Source organism: Dipodomys ordii, unplaced genomic scaffold (genome assembly GCF_000151885.1).
Source record: "Dipodomys ordii isolate 6190 unplaced genomic scaffold, Dord_2.0 Scaffold46, whole genome shotgun sequence".
NCBI lineage: Eukaryota > Metazoa > Chordata > Mammalia > Rodentia > Heteromyidae > Dipodomys > Dipodomys ordii.
Window position 1 is genome coordinate 1793318 of NW_012267262.1, and position 18557 is coordinate 1811874.

Genomic DNA, 18557 nt, shown 5'->3' on the forward strand with positions numbered 1-18557 from the left:
CTCCGGTCGTGCCCGGGGTCGCAGGCACGCACACCTTACTGTTTTGCGTGTGGTAGGCGGCCGGGGCGCCGTGGAGGAGGACGAGGACCTGCCCGAGCTGTCGGACAGCGGTGACGAGGCCGCCTGGGAGGACGAGGACGAGGCCGAGCTCCCCCACGACAGGCCGCAGACCCCATGCCTGTTCTGTGACAGGTTCGTCCGCCTGGGCGCCCGGCCTCGCTCTTGGGGGCGCCTGGCCGCTGGGATGGGGGGGTCTCGATCTGCCAGGAATGGACCCCCTAGAGTGAGCTGCCCCTCCTCCTTCCTGAACCAGTTGTGGGGGGGGGTGGCTTGTGTTGAGATAGTCCACTGTCGTTTAGGAGGAGGAGGAGCCATGAGCCGGAAGCCAAGCTTCAGTCCGGCCTCAGTTTCCCTTGTGTAAAATGATGAGCTGGTTTGGGATTGGCTCTCGGGTTCCCAGATGACCCTTGTTACCTGAGCTGCTTAAAAAAAAAGAAACACAGACACTGAATTCGCACCGATGGATTCTAGGACTGCAGTTTTTACACAGCCACTCAAGTGATTCTAAGCTCCTTGAGTAACGAGTCTGGGAGTCAACGTCGAACTAGGTAACCCCAGAGAGCCCCTCCACCTTTACCGCCCCAGAGTCTGAGCCGTGGACCTGCTCCAAACTGTAACATTGTAGCTGTTCAGCCCCTTAGTCGATCTTTGTAATTTTAAGTAGAGCCCCCCCACCTGTTGAAGGAATGGACGCCCGGATGCCTTTTTGCACTCAGGGAGGAAAAAAAAACCGCTGTAATGTCATTCAATTGCTCAAGGTCACAAAGCTGTGGTTCATTTCCCAAGTCCATCTTTCCACTTAAAAGTCTGCCTCTTAGTCTCAAGAAACTTTGGCTGCTGTGCTTCTTGAGGCCTGATTGATATTGATCCTTCGTACTTTATTAAGCATATTCCAGTGTCCCCATACCTGGTCATGATGGGCATTATATTAGCCTTATATCCAGTGTTCTCACGTGTAGCCTCAGTGGAGGGAAAATGACTGCCCCTACTCGAGTTAACAGAAAGTAGTATTTATTGACATCAGTGGTGTAGTGCCTCCTGATAGGCTGCATAAATTCTGCAGTGACCTGTCTTGGCAAACGTTTGTTGAAAACTACTGTCTATGTGCAAGGCATACAGAAGAGAAGTGCGGTGCCTCTGCTGTGTATTCCTGTCTTGTGTGTCTTGAGTTTTGCAGTTGAACTCTTCACAATGTCTGTAGTTCAAGTCCTGTGAGAACACTACAGGATCACTTGTGAAAAACTGCTCCTGTGGGATAGGCCAACCGTAGAATTACATTTTATATTTTAAAAGCTTTTGAGCTGTGCCAGTTCAAAAATCCACTGAAAGAAGAGATGACACGGTGAAAGAATCTCAAGTAGGAAATTTGCGTGATTTGGTTTGAGAGAAACAAAGTCTATCCAAGGGAGCTCTCTGTACTGAAAACCTTTGGATGAATACAGTGCTTTTTGTTTGACAGATATGTTAACTTAGACATTTAAAAGATAGTTCATTTTGTTTTAGGTGTTGAATGAAACTCAGATGTACTACTTCTCAGAAGGGCTAAGCTCTCTGTTCTTTAATTCCTGAGTAGAATAAAATTGGAAACAAAACTAAAAACTAGCTGATTAACAATTCAAGTGTATATTTAACATGAAATCAGTATTTAGACTTCCTGGGAGACTATTCCATGAAGCTGTATATTTTTTTTTTCAGGTTATTCACATCTGCTGAAGAAACATTTTCACACTGTAAGACAGAGCATCAATTTAATATAGACAGCATGGTCCATAAGCATGGTGAGTATTTCTTAGAATAAAGACAGTTTTACTTGTGAAAGTAAAAGACACTTTATGGTACTAGTCTAATTTAGTAAACAGAGCAGCAGCTTACCTTATGGAAATGTCTTTTGAAGAAAGATTCAGTCATTCATCTAGATGAAGTTCAATATACTTATAACGGTTTTACAATTAAAAAGAGAAAAACCTCCTTGGCATATGAATACATTATCATCCTATTAGAATCAGAAGATCAAGGACTTCAGAAAGCAGATATAGGTCACTTTGAAAGTAGACAGGCAATCAGGACAAAGTAGAATATGAACATTAAGGCCTATGAGATTGAGTTTTATATGTTTATTAAAAAGTATGGAAAATGAAGTTGTGAAGGTAGTTAGAAAATATTCAACTGATGTTTCTGTTGACCTGCATTTAGACATTTCTTAGACTTACAGAGTTCCACTTCAGGAAGATACAGAAAATACAGAATTGAGTTTTTGGTCCCTATTTATATTAAAAACTGTAAGTGACATTGTTGAGAAATAGCAACTTGGTTATTCACAGCTGTTGGACACATGTTTAGGTCTCAAGTACATTAAGTCAGGCACTGGTGGCTCACATGTATAATCCTAGATACTCAGGAGGGTGAGATCTGAGGATAGAGATTCAGAACCAGTCTGGGCAGGAAAGTCCATGAGATTCTTATCTGTACTTAGGCAGCAAAAAGCTGGAAGTGGACCTGTGGTTCTAGTAGTAGAATGCTAGCCTTGAGTGAAAAAACTAAGGGACAATACCTAGGCCTTGAGTTCAAGCCCCAATGCTGCCTCAGCCCAATACTTTTTATGTTTATAAGTCAAATTCAAGTGTAACCATTTGTGAATGATGTACATACAGCCTCAGCTTTTCTTCCATTACTGATGTTGCATTTTAAAGTGAATTGGAATACTACTGCTTTTTTTTTTTTACTTAATAATATTAGGGTTTTTAATATGCTATCAAAGCTTCATAACATTTTTCAGTAATTATCAATTTCCTGTGATGGCAAACAACCAGTTTGTCCAATAACAAATAATAGCCATTATATGATTGCTCTCTTTTTTTGTTAGTTGTGGGGCCCTGAACTCTGGGCCTGGGCACTGTCCTCAGCTCTTCAGCTCAAGGCTAGCACTCTACCATTTGAGCCACAGCTCCACTTCCATGATTGCTCTTTGACTTAAATACTGCTTCATTTTTTGGCAAGATAGAACAGATAAAAAGCCTCATTATTTTTTCATTTGCATCATTTAACTTCATGGTAAAGCTAGCAAACTTTGTATGCTCATGTTGTGGCAGAATAATAATTTGGTAAGCACCATAAATATTATGGATTTGTAACATCTCAGTTCTAATATTAATTGCGAAATACTTGGTAAAATTTATTATCTAATCATCAGGCTGTGTGTTATTCTGACAATGGAAAAATAATTGTGCAGATTTCTTTTTTATGTTCTTTTTTAGAAATACAAGAAAAGTACTTAAAGTTTATCATCCAGGGCTGTTTTTCAGATAAAAATATTTAGAAGGGGGTGAACAAATGAAACAGTGGTACTCAGTAGACACTATGTTGAAAATGAACTACATAACTTGTTGGTGGGGACTGAAGGGAAAAGAGAGCTACTGGTAAGGAAGAGAGCAAGGTAATGGCTTGTGTAACTGTAACCCCTCTGTACATCACCTTTACAATAATAAAAAAAATTTAGATAATATTCAGAAGTATCAAATATTCAGAAGTATTTCCAGTTCCTAATACAAAATTCAAAGTATAAGTGGTAGTTTAGAGATTAGATACTATCTAATCAGAGGACCGTTTATAGATCAAGTCAGTTAAATAAAACTCCCTTTAAAATAGATGTATTGTCTTTTTTTTTCTTCCCACTTAGGACTTGACTTTTATGGATACATTAAACTAATAAACTTTATTAGGCTTAAGGTAAGTTGGCAGCTTGATTTATAATTTTATATAGAAATTTATGAAATAAGGATCTCAGTACTTAATCCCTGAATTGAAGTTTTGAAGTTTAAGGGCTGGGTACATCCAGCCTGCTGTTCGTTTAAGGCCTGCAAAGTCATTTGGTACATGACTGGAGAGACAAATATGCTTCTCCTCAGTGCTGGTGGCCCTTCTGCCTGTATTCATGATTTTTTTGGTCCATAAATGCTGCTATAAATCTTTTTTTTTTTTTTAGTCCATGGTGGGGCTTGAACTCTGGCCTTGGGCGCTGTCCCTGCACTCTTCAGCTCAAGGCCTCAAGGCAAGCCTCTACCGCTTGAGCCACAGCGCCACTTCCGGTTTTCAAGTGGTTTATTGGAGATAAGAGTCTCACGGACTTTCCTGGGCTGGCTTTGGACTTTCCTGGGCTGGCTTTGAACCTCGATCCTCAGATCTCAGCCTCCTGAGTAGCTAGGATTACAGGCGTGAACCACCAGCACCCAGCTTAAATATCTTAATGACCCTTGACAGAAAATAGTTTCCCTACCACTGATAGGCATATATGGGGAGTTGTGCTATTCATCATATTGTGGGAATTGTGGACACTTGGAACAGGCACAACCTAAGTACTAAATGAATGTGTATGCAGTTATAAGTGTCAGCCTGGGTGCTGTCCCTGAGCTCTTCAGCTCAAGGCAAGCACTCTACCACAGTGCCACTTCCAATTTTCTGGTAGTTAATTGGAGATAAGAGTCTCAAGGACTTTCCTGCCCAGGCTGGCTTTGAATCATGATCCTCAGATATCAGCCTCCTGAGTAGCTAAGAGCCACTGGCACTTGGCCACAAGTGTCATATTTTAAAGAGGTGAATCAATACTATGTGAAAAAAGCAATTCCATAGCAGATAAAAGGAAATACTGACGGTAATTCTGTAAAATCAGGAATGTCTGATATTAAGTACTTTGAATGCTCTTTTTTGTTTGATTTGTTTAAAATAAATTTAATTAAATTTAAACTTATAGTTACTTTCCATCAATTTGAACAGTACAAAACTTCATTAAAACCACTTCTGATAATGTCTAATAACTCCTTAAATAGCAACACAGTTGTCCCTGGCTATATCCCAGTTCACTTATTGCAGCTTCACTGTATCTCAGGTTTTGAAAAAAAAATACATACCTAATTCTGTACCATGCATGGAGCTTTTATTATGTCATGGGATTTTGCAGTATACTATATGTATTTATATAATACTTAGAATTTTAATTTTTCCTAAAAAAATTAAAACAATATAAAATGTTAATTGAGGTTAATAAGAGTGGGAAAGGTTTATAGGAGAGTGGGAAGGGTTTATAAAGCCTTAATATATATATATATACACATATATAAATAATAGAATATAACACTGTGGATTTTCACTTTTGGGGGGGGAGGGGAGAAGTTCCTCTGGAATATAATTCCCATAATAGGTGAAGGGTTTCTTATATACCAATTTTGTGTAAAGCAGACTACATTTCTGATTTTGCTTAATTTCCCTAGTCTTTACTAGGGAGGTTTGTACTACAAGCAGTGAATAAACCATGCAATTAATTTTACATCCAGAATCCCACAGTTGAGTATATGAATTCCATATACAACCCAGTGCCTTGGGAGAAAGAAGAATATTTGAAGCCAGTATTAGAAGATGACCTTTTACTTCAATTTGGTAAGATGATCATATTGTATCTACTTTAATATTTTTTATGACAAAATGAAAGTACTGTTTTAGGAAGATATACATGTAAATCCCCCTTACTGGTAATTTTACTATATGGTGTCACATATGTGATTTCAGCTACTCCGCATGGCCAGCCACAGTCCAGAAATGTTAAATGGAAAGTTCTGGAAATGAACAATTTGTAAATTTTAAATGCATGGTGTTTTGAGTAGTGTGATAAAATATATTCTATCCAGCACTATCTCTCCAAGATGTGCATCTTTCTTTTGCTCTGTGTATCTACATAGTGGATATTGTTGTTCTTGATGTCAGTAGCCATTTTTATTTAGGATTGTCTCTTCCAGTATGGTACCTGTGTTCAAGTAATCATTGTTCAGGGAGAAAAAAGATCTGAGAGCCATACTAGTAGTTACCAGAAAGGCATTTTAGAAGTAGTTTGAGATTACAAGACATTTCAAAACATAGGGAAATGAGCAAGAATGATTTTTAGTTATTAGACAATGCTTTTTTTTTTAAAGCTTCAAAGTTGATTTAATAACATTTGCTGCTTTTCTCCCAAATATTCAGATCACACAACTAATTTTAAGCTACCTAATGTACTGTTTTGATGCAGAATGTATTCCACACACATTTCCATGGGCTTACCCCACATACTCATTCTTAAAGCTTCCTTTGTGGCAGAACCACTCTGATTTACTATAGCCTTGTTCAATTGCTTGTCCAGTTTGTTTTTTGTTTGTTCTGTACTGTGTAGGAGGCCTGTGGAAATTCTGCTGAGGTCTTATAGTTTGTCAATCAAATCTGTAGGAATGAAATCCTATATTCTTTTCCTGATTGTTGTCTTTTTTCCATACTTCTTATACCAATCAGAAGAGATGGACCCAAGAGACCATAATTTCACAGTGTATATTTGAGCAGTTACTTGGTTCTTACCTCTCATTTCCTTGGGAAGTTGCTATTGAGTTGTGTGGCATGGTGTACTGGGGAGTAGCACACTGTAGTTTTAGGAACTGTGTAACCTTAGAAAAAGCACTAAAAGCTTTCTGTATCCATTAACAATTATTGCTAGGTTTCTAGAATTCTTTCTAGCTCTAAAATTTTCTAGCTCCATTTGGACATTTGTCTTTAATATCACTTCTCAGAAGTGATCTCTTTGATAAATGGCAAAATACCAATAGGTGTTCTTCATAACTTCTTACATTCAAATCACTGAATACTCAGAGTATGGAATTAGTATATTAAACTTAAGAGCAGAAAGAAACTCATGGTCCTCTCAATAGGAGGTCTCAATCTGGTATGGGTTGTTTTTGGTTTTGGGTTTTTAATGTCTGTTCTACAGTTTTAACATAAGGGAGAATATGATAAATGTCATGAGAAGTAGAAAAGTTCCTACAGCTCAGAAGAAGTGGTTATTGAGATGAATGATATAGTGAGTACTGTGGGGTTTTTTGGTGGTATTTATTTTTTTTTTTGCTGAACCTTGGGCTTGAGCTCAGGGCCTAGGCACTGCCCCTGAGCTTCTTTTGCTCAAGGCTAGCACTCTACCACTTGAGCCACAATGCCACTTCTGGCTTTTTCTGAGTCATTTATTGGACATGAGAGCCTCATGGACTTTCCTTGCCCAGGTTGGCTTCGAACTTTGATCCTCAGATCTCAGCCTCCTAAGTAGTTAGTATTACAGATGTGAACCACCAGTGGCCAGTGAGCACTATGTATTTTACTGTGGATACATATCAGTATGGAACTGTTGACTCTATATAGGTTTATAAACTCAGTTTATTTTAACCTTTAATTTTAATTTATAAAGCAATTGTCATGATACACAATGTAAAATATTTTTGCAAAAATACTTTTGTACAGTATCTGACACAGGGTAAATGGTTAGTAAGGGAGAATTTACTCTGTGTGTGTATATGTGTGCGTGTGTGTTGGAAATTAGAAAGCAAGTATTTGTGCTTACTAGGTATGCTTTCTGCCACTTGAGCCACAGCAGCAACCCTTTCTACTCTGCTTATCTTTAGGAAAATAGTCTCAGTTTTTGCTCAGATTAGCCTGAACCTTGATTCTATTATTTTTTTCCCTTTGTAGTTGGGTTGACAGACATGCATCACCATGGCCAGTTGTTTTTTGTTGTTGTTGAGATGGAGTCTTATGAACTTCTTTTGGATATGCTGGCCCGTAACCACGGCCTTCCTGATCTTGGCCCCCTGAATAGCTGAGGATGATAGGTGTCTTCTTCTTTGCCTAGCTATTGGTTGAGATGGGAGTCTCATGAATTTTTTGTCTGAGCTCAACTTGAACTAGGACCCTCCTAAACTCAGCCTCCTGAGTAGGTAAGATTACTGGCATGAACCAGTAGGGTCTGGCTGACAATGTATTGTTATTGATAAATGAAGACATCTATATGAAATGTATATTAAATGAAGTAGAGCTAGAAGTAGGGATGCATTCGGTAACAATTTGTCATTTGTTGGAGAGAAAGTTGATATAAATTTGTCATTCCCCTGGCTCTGAGCATAATCACCAGCCATTCTACCTCCACTTGCTTTCAGTATATATCAAATATGTGCTAAGGGTTTGCTTTTGAAAATGTAAAGATAGCTAAATTAGTATAGAACTGAAACAAACAGATTGATACTTAGAGCATAAGGCTAAATAGGAGAAGGCAAATCCGAAAAGGATATTTGCTACTCTTCATATATACTCAATCATCTCTCCTTTAAATTTATTTTTCAAAGTTTAACCTTTAATGACTGATTGCTACAAGGCTGGACACAGTGATTCATGCCTGTAATTCTAGCTGCTCAGAAGGCAAAGTGGATGATTAGAGTTCAAGGCCAACCTAAGCAAAGACCATATCAGAAAAAATAACCTAAAGCAGAAAGGGCTAAGGCTATAGCTCTAGGGTTAGAGTTCCTGCTTAACAAGTGCAAGTCCTTGAATTCCAATAAACAAAATATCGATAAATGTCAAAGTAATCAGTTAATTAATAAATTATTCATGTAAAGCTGAGTGCTGGTGGCTCATGCCTGTAATCTGAGGTACTTAGGAAGCTGATATCTGAGGATCATGGTTTGAAGCCAGTCTGGGCAGGAAATTTCTGAGAGATTCTTATTTCCAGTTAACCACAAAAAGGCAGAAGTAGAGCTGTAGTTCAAGTGGTAGAGTGTAGTCTTGAGCAAAAGCGCTCAGGGACAGTACCCAGGCCCCAAGTTCAAGCCCCAAGACTGGCACAAAAATTATGATTTAATTTCAATAAAGTTACTAATAAATTAATAAAATAGCTACAAATTATTAAAAAACTGTTACCAGGACAGATTTTATTGTACCAGAACCTAAAACAAAAACCAGTTTGAAGATTTTTTTTCTTTTGGTGCCAGTCCTTGTGTTTGAGCACAGGGCCTGGACCCTGTCCCTCAGCTTTTGTGCTCAAAGCTAGTGTTCTGCCACTTGAACAACAGCTCCACTTCTGGCAACTTGGTGCTTAATTGAGGGTAAGAGTCTCACGGACTTTCCTTCCTGGGCTGGCTTTGAATCATGATTCTCAGATCTCAGCCTCCTGAATAACTAGAATTATAGGTATGAGTTATAGGTGTCAGGCTTGAAAAAATTTCAAAACAAATTTAAAAAATGAGGGCTAGGGGCTGGGAAGGTGGCTCAGTGGTAGAGTGCTTGCCTTGTATGCATGAGGCCCTGGGTTCGATTCCTCAGCACCACATAAGCGGAAAGAATCAGGGAGTGGTACTGTGGCTCAAGTGGTAGAGCACTAGCCTCGAGCTAAAGAGCTGAAGGACAGCACCCAGGCCCAGAGTTCAGGCGTTGGCAAAAAAAAACAAAAAGAAAAAAAAAGTGAGGACTATAGTAAGGAAGTAAAACACACTGGTGTTAAATAACTAAATAGTTTGGAAACATTTTGTTGTGCTCATTAAATTTTGGTTAATGAATAACTCAGCAACTTGGTATTCTATGGCAGACAGAGATTAGAAGTTAGTGACACATTGCACTGTTTTTGTGTCAGGAGTTCAAGTAGGGGCCTTTCTCCTTGGTAAGCTTAGCTACTTCATTCCAACCCTGAAGTATCTTTAGGGAATCACAACTAAAACCTGGACATGTTTTTTTTGTTTTTGAAGTTATTTCTGTAGTGCTACATTTGAGGAGAAAATAAATATGCAATTGTTACCATTTCTTGCATTAAGTTGACCTGAAAGACCACTAAATCTAGTTGAAATTTTGTAAAACTAACCGGCTCTCTATTTAGCTTTTGCTTCTAGTGTTATTCTTTTTTTGGGGGGGGTAGAGGGGGGAGGGTCAGTTGTGAGGCTTGAACTCTAGGCCTTGGCACTGTCCCTCAGCTCTTCAGCTCAAAGTGATCGCACTACCACTTGAGCCACAACACCACTTCTGGTTTTCTGGTGGTTAATTGGAGATAAGAGTCTCAGTGACTTTCCTGCCTGGGCTGGCTTTGAACCTCAATCCTCAGATCTCAGCCTCCTGAGGAGCTAGGATTATAGGCGTGAGCTACTTACCCAGCTAGTGTTTTCTTTCTACAAGAGAATTTATGATAATTTTAATATTAGCATTTGGATATTTTGCAATGTCAGTAATGTCAGTATGTAGATGCCACTCCACTGTGCTCAGGATGAAGTTAATGAATGTATAGAAGAAGTCTTCATGTACACTCTGGTTTTAAGGAATACCTCTTTTTTTTTTTTGCTATGAGTATGGCTCATATGGTAAAGCATGTGTCTAGCAAGCATGTCCCTAAATTGAGAAAAACAGCATTATCTCTAAAGGAATATCACCTTTTTGTTTTTTATGTTACTGGGAGCTGAACCCAAGGCTTTGTTTTGTGTGCTTTCTAGGCAGGCAGTTTTAACATTTGAGCGACACTCCTAGCCCAAAGGAATATATTTTTCTTTTTTTTTTTTTTGGGTCTGGTCGTGGGGCCTGAACTCTAGGCCTGGGCGCTGTCCCTCAGCTCTTCAGCTCAAGACTAGTGCTCTACCACTTGAGCCACGGCGCCACTTCCGGCTTTTTTCTTTTTGCTTATGTGGTGCTGAGGAATCGAACCCAGGGTCTCATGCATGCAAGGCAAGTGCTCTACCACTGAGCCACCTTCCCAGCCCCAGGAATATATTTTTCTTCAACTTTGTTAAGGTGTATTTGAAAATTATGTGCATTTATGATATGCAATGTTAGAATGTGGTGTATATATTGTGGAATTATTACCACCATCAATTTAATCAGTATTCATCACTTCCCAGAGCATTTTCTTGTGTCTGATGAGAGTACTTAAGACCTGCTAGCTTAGCACATTACAAGCATAGACTCTAGCAGTGTTCACTGTCATCACTATGTGGTAGATGAGATGTCCAGAACCTGTTCATCATGTACATCTCTATAGTCCTTCTGACTCTTAGCCCTAATGATCACTATCCTTCACTCTATGAGGTGTTTTTTAGATTTCACTTGTGAGATCATACGGTGTTTTGTCATTTTAGACTTGATGATTAAGTGAAATCATGTAGTATTTTGTCATTCTCTGTCTGGCATATTTCATGACATAATATTATTCAGCCATGTAATTGCAAATGGCAGATCTCTCTGAAGGAATGTCTGAGATATTCCGTAGATAACACAGGCCCATAAGTAGCTTTGTTACTAGGGAAACTGGCTGTATGAGAGGGTTTTTTTCTTTGCTGTTGTTTTCTACTTCTTTTGCTTCTGTATAATTAATACACATATATGTTCCATTTAACTAACTGATGAAAAACTTACACTGGCATCATATGGATGTTAAATATTGAAAAGTACTTTTGCTGGGATGATAATGGGCACTTAGAACAAATTTATTCCGAAGATAATATTTATAGTCATTATTATAGGATGTCCTGATAAAGATATCTGTTTATTTCTTTAGATGTAGAAGATCTCTATGAGCCTATGTCTGTCCCATTCTCGTATCCCAATGGACTCAGTGACAGTACATCTGTTGTTGAGAAATTGAAACATATGGAAGCCAGGGCGCTATCTGCCGAAGCTGCATTAGCGAGAGCACGGGAGGATCTGCAAAGAATGAAGTAATTTATCAGTTTTACAGAAAATTGTTTAGCTTTCTCAACTCCCATTGCTGGTGGGAAGGTAGACTACAGAACATTGTGTTTTTTTGGAAAGCAAAATATATTTATTAAATTTAGTAGCACTGAAGATATATAGCATTTTCATGTAATATGGATATAGTTGATTAATATCACATACTTCATAAATGCTGTTTACTAATGGCTATGTTTCTGATGGATGTTATCCTCTTGAATGGCTTTGATAATTCCTTTTTTATTTTTATTTTTTGTGCCATTACTAGGTTTGAGATCAGAGCCTGGGCCCTGTCCCTGAATTTTATTGCTCACACCTGGTGGTGCTCTACCACTTGAGCCATAACTCTGCTTCCAGCTTTTTGCTAGTTACTTGGAGACAAGAGTCTCATGGACTTTCCTGTCCAGGCAGCTTCAAACTGCAATCCTCAGATCTCAGTCTACCAAGTCACTAGTATTACAGGCTGGACCCATCAGCACCTAGCTAATGCCTTTCCTTTAATTTTATATTCCAGTTGGTTTCTTCACTTTAATTTTCCCATCTTAAGTTTTCAAAAGTAGAGATAGTCTACATTTCTTACTGGTTTACCTCAAAGCTGTTTGCCTGTTGGGTTTATAAGCTATGAGTACCCATTTGATGGTTTGCCAGAATGCCCTGCATGAAAAAAAGTAGTCAATTTAGTTCCCCATCCTGGTTTCTGGATTTTTATTTTTATTATTTTTTTTATATACTAGGAACCAGTCACATTGCTGTTGTGATTGGCAGGGGAACTGAATATTCACCCTTAGGGTTTGGGAGTCTATTTCTTAAGATCCAGCAGGGGGAGCATTGAGTTGCTTAAGATGGACTCTACCAGCCACCCCTCCCCCTTCCTCTTCCCCAACCTCTAGGCCTTTCCTTTTTTCATGGTCCAATAAACCTGTCTCAAGGGTGTATTTCAAATTGATTACAGACAATTTGCTCAGGATTTTGTGATGAACGCAGATGTCAGAACCTGCTCGTCATCTACTGCCATTGCAGACCTCCAGGAGGATGAGGATGGTGTTTATTTCAGCTCCTACGGGCATTATGGGATACATGAAGAAATGCTAAAGGTTAGAAAAGTGCACAGATACACCAAGTTCATATGAATGAAGAAATATGTGGAAACTGCTCTTTTTGCTTTGTATTTGAGGCCTTTTAAATTTCTGGTGCTTAAATAGCTGATCTTGAGGTGAAAAGATGGCAGTCATTGTAGATTTTATTTAATGTCATTTTTACTCTTTATTATGGAGTCTTTTTTTTTAACCTTGATAAAAAGCAACATATCATTTAAATTGTTTCAAGTGAATCTAACTAAATAGAAATTCAACTGTACCCTTGTTTTTTAACATGGGAACTAAATGATTAGTTTTAGTGTTCTAACTTACACTGGCAAATAATTCTTTTAATTATAAATAATTTTCACAATTTTTTTGTTTTTTTGGGGGTCCGGTTGTGAGGACTGAACTCTGGCCCTGGGTGCTGTCCCTCAGCCCTTCAGCTCAAGGCTAGCGCTCTACCACTTGAGCCACAGCGCCACTTCCGGCTTTTTTCTTTTTGCTTACGTGGTGCTGAGGAATTGAACCCAGGGCCCCATGCATTCAAGGCAAGCGCTCTACCATTGAGCCACCTTCCCAGCCCAATTTTCACAATTTTTATGGCATGATTTTTATACTTGACATTGATATATGCAAATATATGCTAAATTAGTCAAGTCATTTAAATCTAGTTATTTTAATTCGTAATGTATGTTTCATCAAATATTATATGTTAAAATAGCAAGGTTTTTGTTTTTTCTTTGTCATATTGAGGTTTCTACTCAGGGTCTTGTGGTTGCTAGGCTGGGATAATACCGTTGAACCACACTTCTAGCCCTAAAATTATAGTAACATTTTTAATTCAGTAAAACTAAAAATAAAAGTTATAACACATATAAAAGTTAGATTGTGAGATAAAATAAAAGTTAATATAAAATGTAAAGTATAAAATAAAAGTTAGATTGTAAAAATTTCTGGAAATTTTAGGTGTTTATCTCTAGGGATTTAGATTGGCATCTTCAGTTTTCTTAAAATAACCCAATGACCTTCCTAAGTCCTTTCTTTAAAGCTCATCTTATTTAATGTAAACTTTTAAGATCTAATTTTCCTGAAACATGGATCTTAACTAACTAGGCATATTTAATTAAATGTTAGAAGTTTTTGTTGAGGGGCTGGGAAGGTAGCTCAGTGGTAGAGCACTTGCCTTGCATGCTCGAGGCCATGGGTTCAATTTCTCAGCACCACATAAGAAAAAAGCCAGAAGTGGCGTTGTGTCTCAAGTGGTAGAGCGCTAGCCTTGAGCTGAAGAGCTGAGGGACAGCGCCCAGGCCCAGAGTTCAGGCCCCACAACCCGACCCCCCCCCCAAAAAAAAACAAAAAGTTTTGTTGAGTCAGTTTTGTAGAGTGGAGGTTTGCTGATTCATACTGTTTATATTTGTGGAGTTTTTTTTAAAGCAATATCATTACTAATGGCATTGCATTATAAATATCAGGTGTCTTCTATGTTGTAAATTGATTTAAGTCAGGTGAACTTGTTTAAAAGAAATTTATGCTGGGTGTGCCAGGAGCCAGTGGCTCACACCTATAATCCTACTTAGGAGGCTGAGATACGAGGATTGTGGTTCAAAGCCAGCCTAGGCAGGAAAAAAACCTAAGAAAATCTTATCTCCAATTAACCACTAAAAAGCTGAAAGTGGTGCTGTGGCTCAGTTGGTAGTGTTAGCCTTAAACAAAAGAGCTCAGGGGCAGCACCCAGTCCCTGAATTTAAGCCTTAGGACTGGTACAAAATAAAAAAGAGAAGAAATTTACTTATTTTGTTGTTGTTCATTCTGTCTTGTCTCAGATATTTTTTAAAGCTAATTTTATTAGCTTTATTACCTTGAAAAAATCTACCTTTGCCATCTTAAATCTAGGTAAATGCCATGATGGTATAGCACTTGAGTTGTTTTTCAGGCAAGTCTACACATATCACTAGTAGGTATGAGTGGTTTCAGTGTAATCACGAGGGAAATTCATTTTGAGCAATTACACATTTCTATCCTGAACACTTAATACTTACATCAGTAACTAGAGGATATGCATACTTGACTATCTTGCAAGTGTTTTTGATGTACAACAGACTTCAGAAGTTCTAGTACCATCCTTGTCCTTTGCTAGAATCACCTGTCATACAATGTTATTACCTCTTGGTGATGACTTCAGTGTTCATAGCAAGTAGGGATATATTTCATTTAAAAAAGACTGCTTTATTTTGCTAAGTAATACAGTAGCTAAAGTAAAGCAAACTGGTCTCTGTTTTGTTTGGAAGGTCTAAGATATCATTTATAGGGGGATAGAATATGTAAACTTTAAAAAGTTCTCCTTTGTCCTTTTTGTCAAAGAGCTGTTGTTGACTAACATTATGAACGTAAGATGCATCATTGTCTTTTTTTCTGTGGGAAGCCATCCTGTGTGCGCATGTATCATATATTATAGTGTTCTGTAATAATTTGAAATTTTAGTAGTTTTTTACTACTACAGTCTTACTTCATGTCTGCAGCTGACTCAGGCTTTCAGTCCACCTTCATGAGCCTGTACATTAAAAGTATTCTTTTATTCGCACGTATAAAATTTAGAGTATATTCCCTTTTTCTTGCCTTTAACCTCATGCTTAGCTGTTTTTTTTAATTTTAATTTTTATTTTTTGTGAACATACTGTACAGAGGGGTTACAATTACATGGGCAAGATAATGAGTACATTTCTTATCAATGCTTAGCTGTTTTTATATTTGGAGGCCAAGGACTTCATGACCCCTTAAAATATAATTAGAGTTCTAGTTCATTTGTTTCTTAGTTTTAATACATTGGAATTAAATATCTTTTATTTCTTTGGTGTTTGCATTGACATCTTAATCTTTTGTTGGAATAAATTTTTAGAATTGATTATGAAAGGTAATTGTGAATTTGCTTGCATTTCACACTCTTGCAAAAAAAAAATCAGTCTCTAAGCTCAAGCTATGTTAGATACAAAGCACTGGTATTCGTTATACCTGGATAAGCATATGAACAAAAACAGACGAATCTATAGAAAGAACCACATGAAGGATTGCAGCTTAGCTGGGCAGCCGTGCATGGAGCCAGGACAGGAGTTAGGGCTCTATTGATTAATCAGGGCAGTGGTAAGGCAGGTGATCGGTGAGAGCTTTCCAGGTGACTGCATTCATGACTGATGCTCACCGTTGTACATATTGTTTCTTCAGCAAAAATCACCATTTTCCAGTGCAAAGAATATAAGTAAAAATCTGTGAAGTTAGGCTTTGAAAAATTAGACCATGAGTATTTACATACATTTGTTTAATAATTTTTATAGTAACTTTTTTTGATTATTTTTCCTATTTTTTTATTTTTATTTTTTTTAAATTAACACAATTTATTTTTTTTATTGTAAAGATACTATACAGAGGGTTACAGTTACATGAGTGAGGTAATGAGTACACTTCCTATTGAACATTGTTACCCCCACTCCATTGTTTTCCCCCTACCATCCCTTCCCTCCCTACCTTCCCCGAGGTTCTTTTTTTTTTTTATTGTGATTAAGTGATTACATAATTTCCTGAATTTCACAGTATTGTGGAATAATGATGCTCAGTTAAAGTCACAGTAACTTTTAAAAACTAGAATTAAGGGGCTGGGAATGTGGCTTAGTGGTAGAGTGCTTGTCTAGCATGCGTGAAGCGCTCTGGGTTCAATTCCTTAGTACACACAAACAGAAAAGGCCAGATGTAGTGGAGTGCTTGCCTTGAGCACAGAGAGGCTCAAGGACATTGCCCAGGCCCTGAATTCAAGTCCCAGGACTGGCAAAAACAACAACAACAACAACAAAAAACTAGAATTAAAGGGAAAGATATAATAAGCTTGAATAACGTTTTCTTGTAAAACAATTGAAATAATAATGAGAAAGCATGGAATTCTGAGTATTTCATTTTACAAATAAGTAAATAACTTGCCTTTCAAGATCTCTCCTTTATGTTTTAAAAAATGTATAAATATTGGTATAAAGATGCTTTTGAGGGTTATAATTTAAGTAGCATGACACTGCAGGTGACTCTTGCATTGCTTGGGGGCTTGGTTCTAAGACCCTAAGGATGCTAAAGTCTGCAGATGACTCAAGTTCATTATATAGTGTGGTCCAGTGTTTACAGATAAGTGACATGCATCCTGTTGTATGCTTTAAAATTGTCCCTACATTACAGTACTTACTAATACAATATAAATTCTGTGTAGATAACATTATATTGTATTGTTAGGGAATAATGACAAGAAAAGCCTGTATTTGTTCAGCATAGATGCAATTTGAAATATTTTTCATCTGTAATTGGGTGAATGCATGAAAATGAAATGCACAGATATAGACGGTTGAGTGTATTTTCTTTTTATCTAAGTGTGAAACCTCAATTAGAACTTTTTTCATTTTGTGAGATTTATTTATTTTTATTTTTATTTTTTTTATCATAGTTGTATTTTACTTCCTTGGCATCAGTCCCAAGGAATGTAATTAGCAGTCTGTATGTGTCTCATCTTCAGGAATCCGTTGTTCCTGACATACATAAGTGTACAGGTGAAGATTTTTAGTGCCTGCCTTGTTCACAGTTTAAATGGGGTTTCAGTGCAGAGGCTGTGGGGTTAAATGATTTACTTTTAGGCTTTCAGGCATTTAAGTGTCACTTCCTTTAGAAATTTAAGCATCATTTCCTTTAGAAGTTTTTAGTAAAAAAAATAGGATTATTAATCAGATAGGTGCTGGGAATTATTTTCTCGGAGAAGCATTCGATTCTGCTTTCAAATGTGCCTGCTACATTTATTTATTTAGTTAGTTATTGTTACATTATTTTGTTTCTTCTTTCACTTGTTTTAATGGAGCTTTGGTGCAGGGATTCAGGCTTTACATTCTTGGACTTTTTTAAGATGATTTAAAGGCACAGGATGATAATGCACTCTTCTAAGAGAAAAACGTGTGTTTTGAACATAAGTGGTTTTTGACTTTCAATGATGCTTTCAGAATAAATGCTTCGTTATTGCTAATCTTATTCTATATTTTTGTCTTAAAAACCAAAACCTTAAACTTGGTTTTCTAGGCAAAAAGCTGTGGAAACTAGTAATATGTGTACAAATAGCAAATATATTCCTAAAAATTTTTAATTGTTCCACGTGTACCTGTAAACACAATGTTTTGTTCTTTCTAACAGGACAGAGTACGAACAGAAAGCTACAGAGATTTTATATACCAAAATGAACATATCTTCAAAGATAAGGTAAGTAGTATAGGCTATTCTTGAGTGGTAGAAGTCCTTCCTTTGCTCATTATTATATAGCAGTTGATTTATTTCACCCTAGCTTGCTTGCTTGCCTTTTTTTTTTTTTTTTTTTTTGGGTTGTGAGACTTAAACTCTGGGCCTGGGCACTGTCCTTGAGCTTTTCAGCTCAAGGCGACTGCTCTACCACTTGAACCACAGCTCCTCTTTCAGTTTTCTGGTGGTTAATTAGAGATAAGAATCTCACAGACTTTCCTACCCAGGCTGGTTTTGAACCTCAATCCTCAGATCTCAGCCTCCTGAGTAGCTAGGATTAGAGGTGTGAGCCACCGCGCCCAGCTACCCTAGCTTTATTTCTTTTTTATGTGGTTTTTTTTTTTTTTTGGTCAGCCATGGGGCTTGAACTCTGGGCCTGGGCACTGTCCCTCAACTCTTCAGCTCAAGGCGAGCGCTCTACCACTTGAGCTACAGCACCACTTCTAGTTTTCTGGTGGTTTATTGGAGATAGGAGTCTCACGGTCTCTCCTGCCTGGGCTGGCTTTGAACCGCGATCCTCAGATCTCAGCCTCCTGAGTAGCTAGGATTACAGGCGTGAGCCACCAGCGCCCAGCT

The 18557-nt window shown here is 37.8% G+C and overlaps 1 protein-coding gene across 1 annotated transcript in view; it reads left to right on the forward strand.

Moving 5' to 3' along the window:
- The first annotated feature begins 18 nt into the window (after window positions 1–18).
- The window catches only part of Prmt3 (protein arginine methyltransferase 3), a 114443-nt gene continuing 95904 nt past the window's right edge, over window positions 19–18557 (forward strand). The window contains exons 1-7 of the mRNA XM_013019647.1: window positions 19–192; window positions 1756–1838; window positions 3737–3786; window positions 5388–5490; window positions 11423–11582; window positions 12548–12689; window positions 17880–17945. Of these exons, the coding sequence (XP_012875101.1) occupies window positions 1823–1838; window positions 3737–3786; window positions 5388–5490; window positions 11423–11582; window positions 12548–12689; window positions 17880–17945 (537 nt within the window). The 5' untranslated portion in view covers window positions 19–192; window positions 1756–1822. The remainder of the gene's footprint in view (window positions 193–1755; window positions 1839–3736; window positions 3787–5387; window positions 5491–11422; window positions 11583–12547; window positions 12690–17879; window positions 17946–18557) is intronic.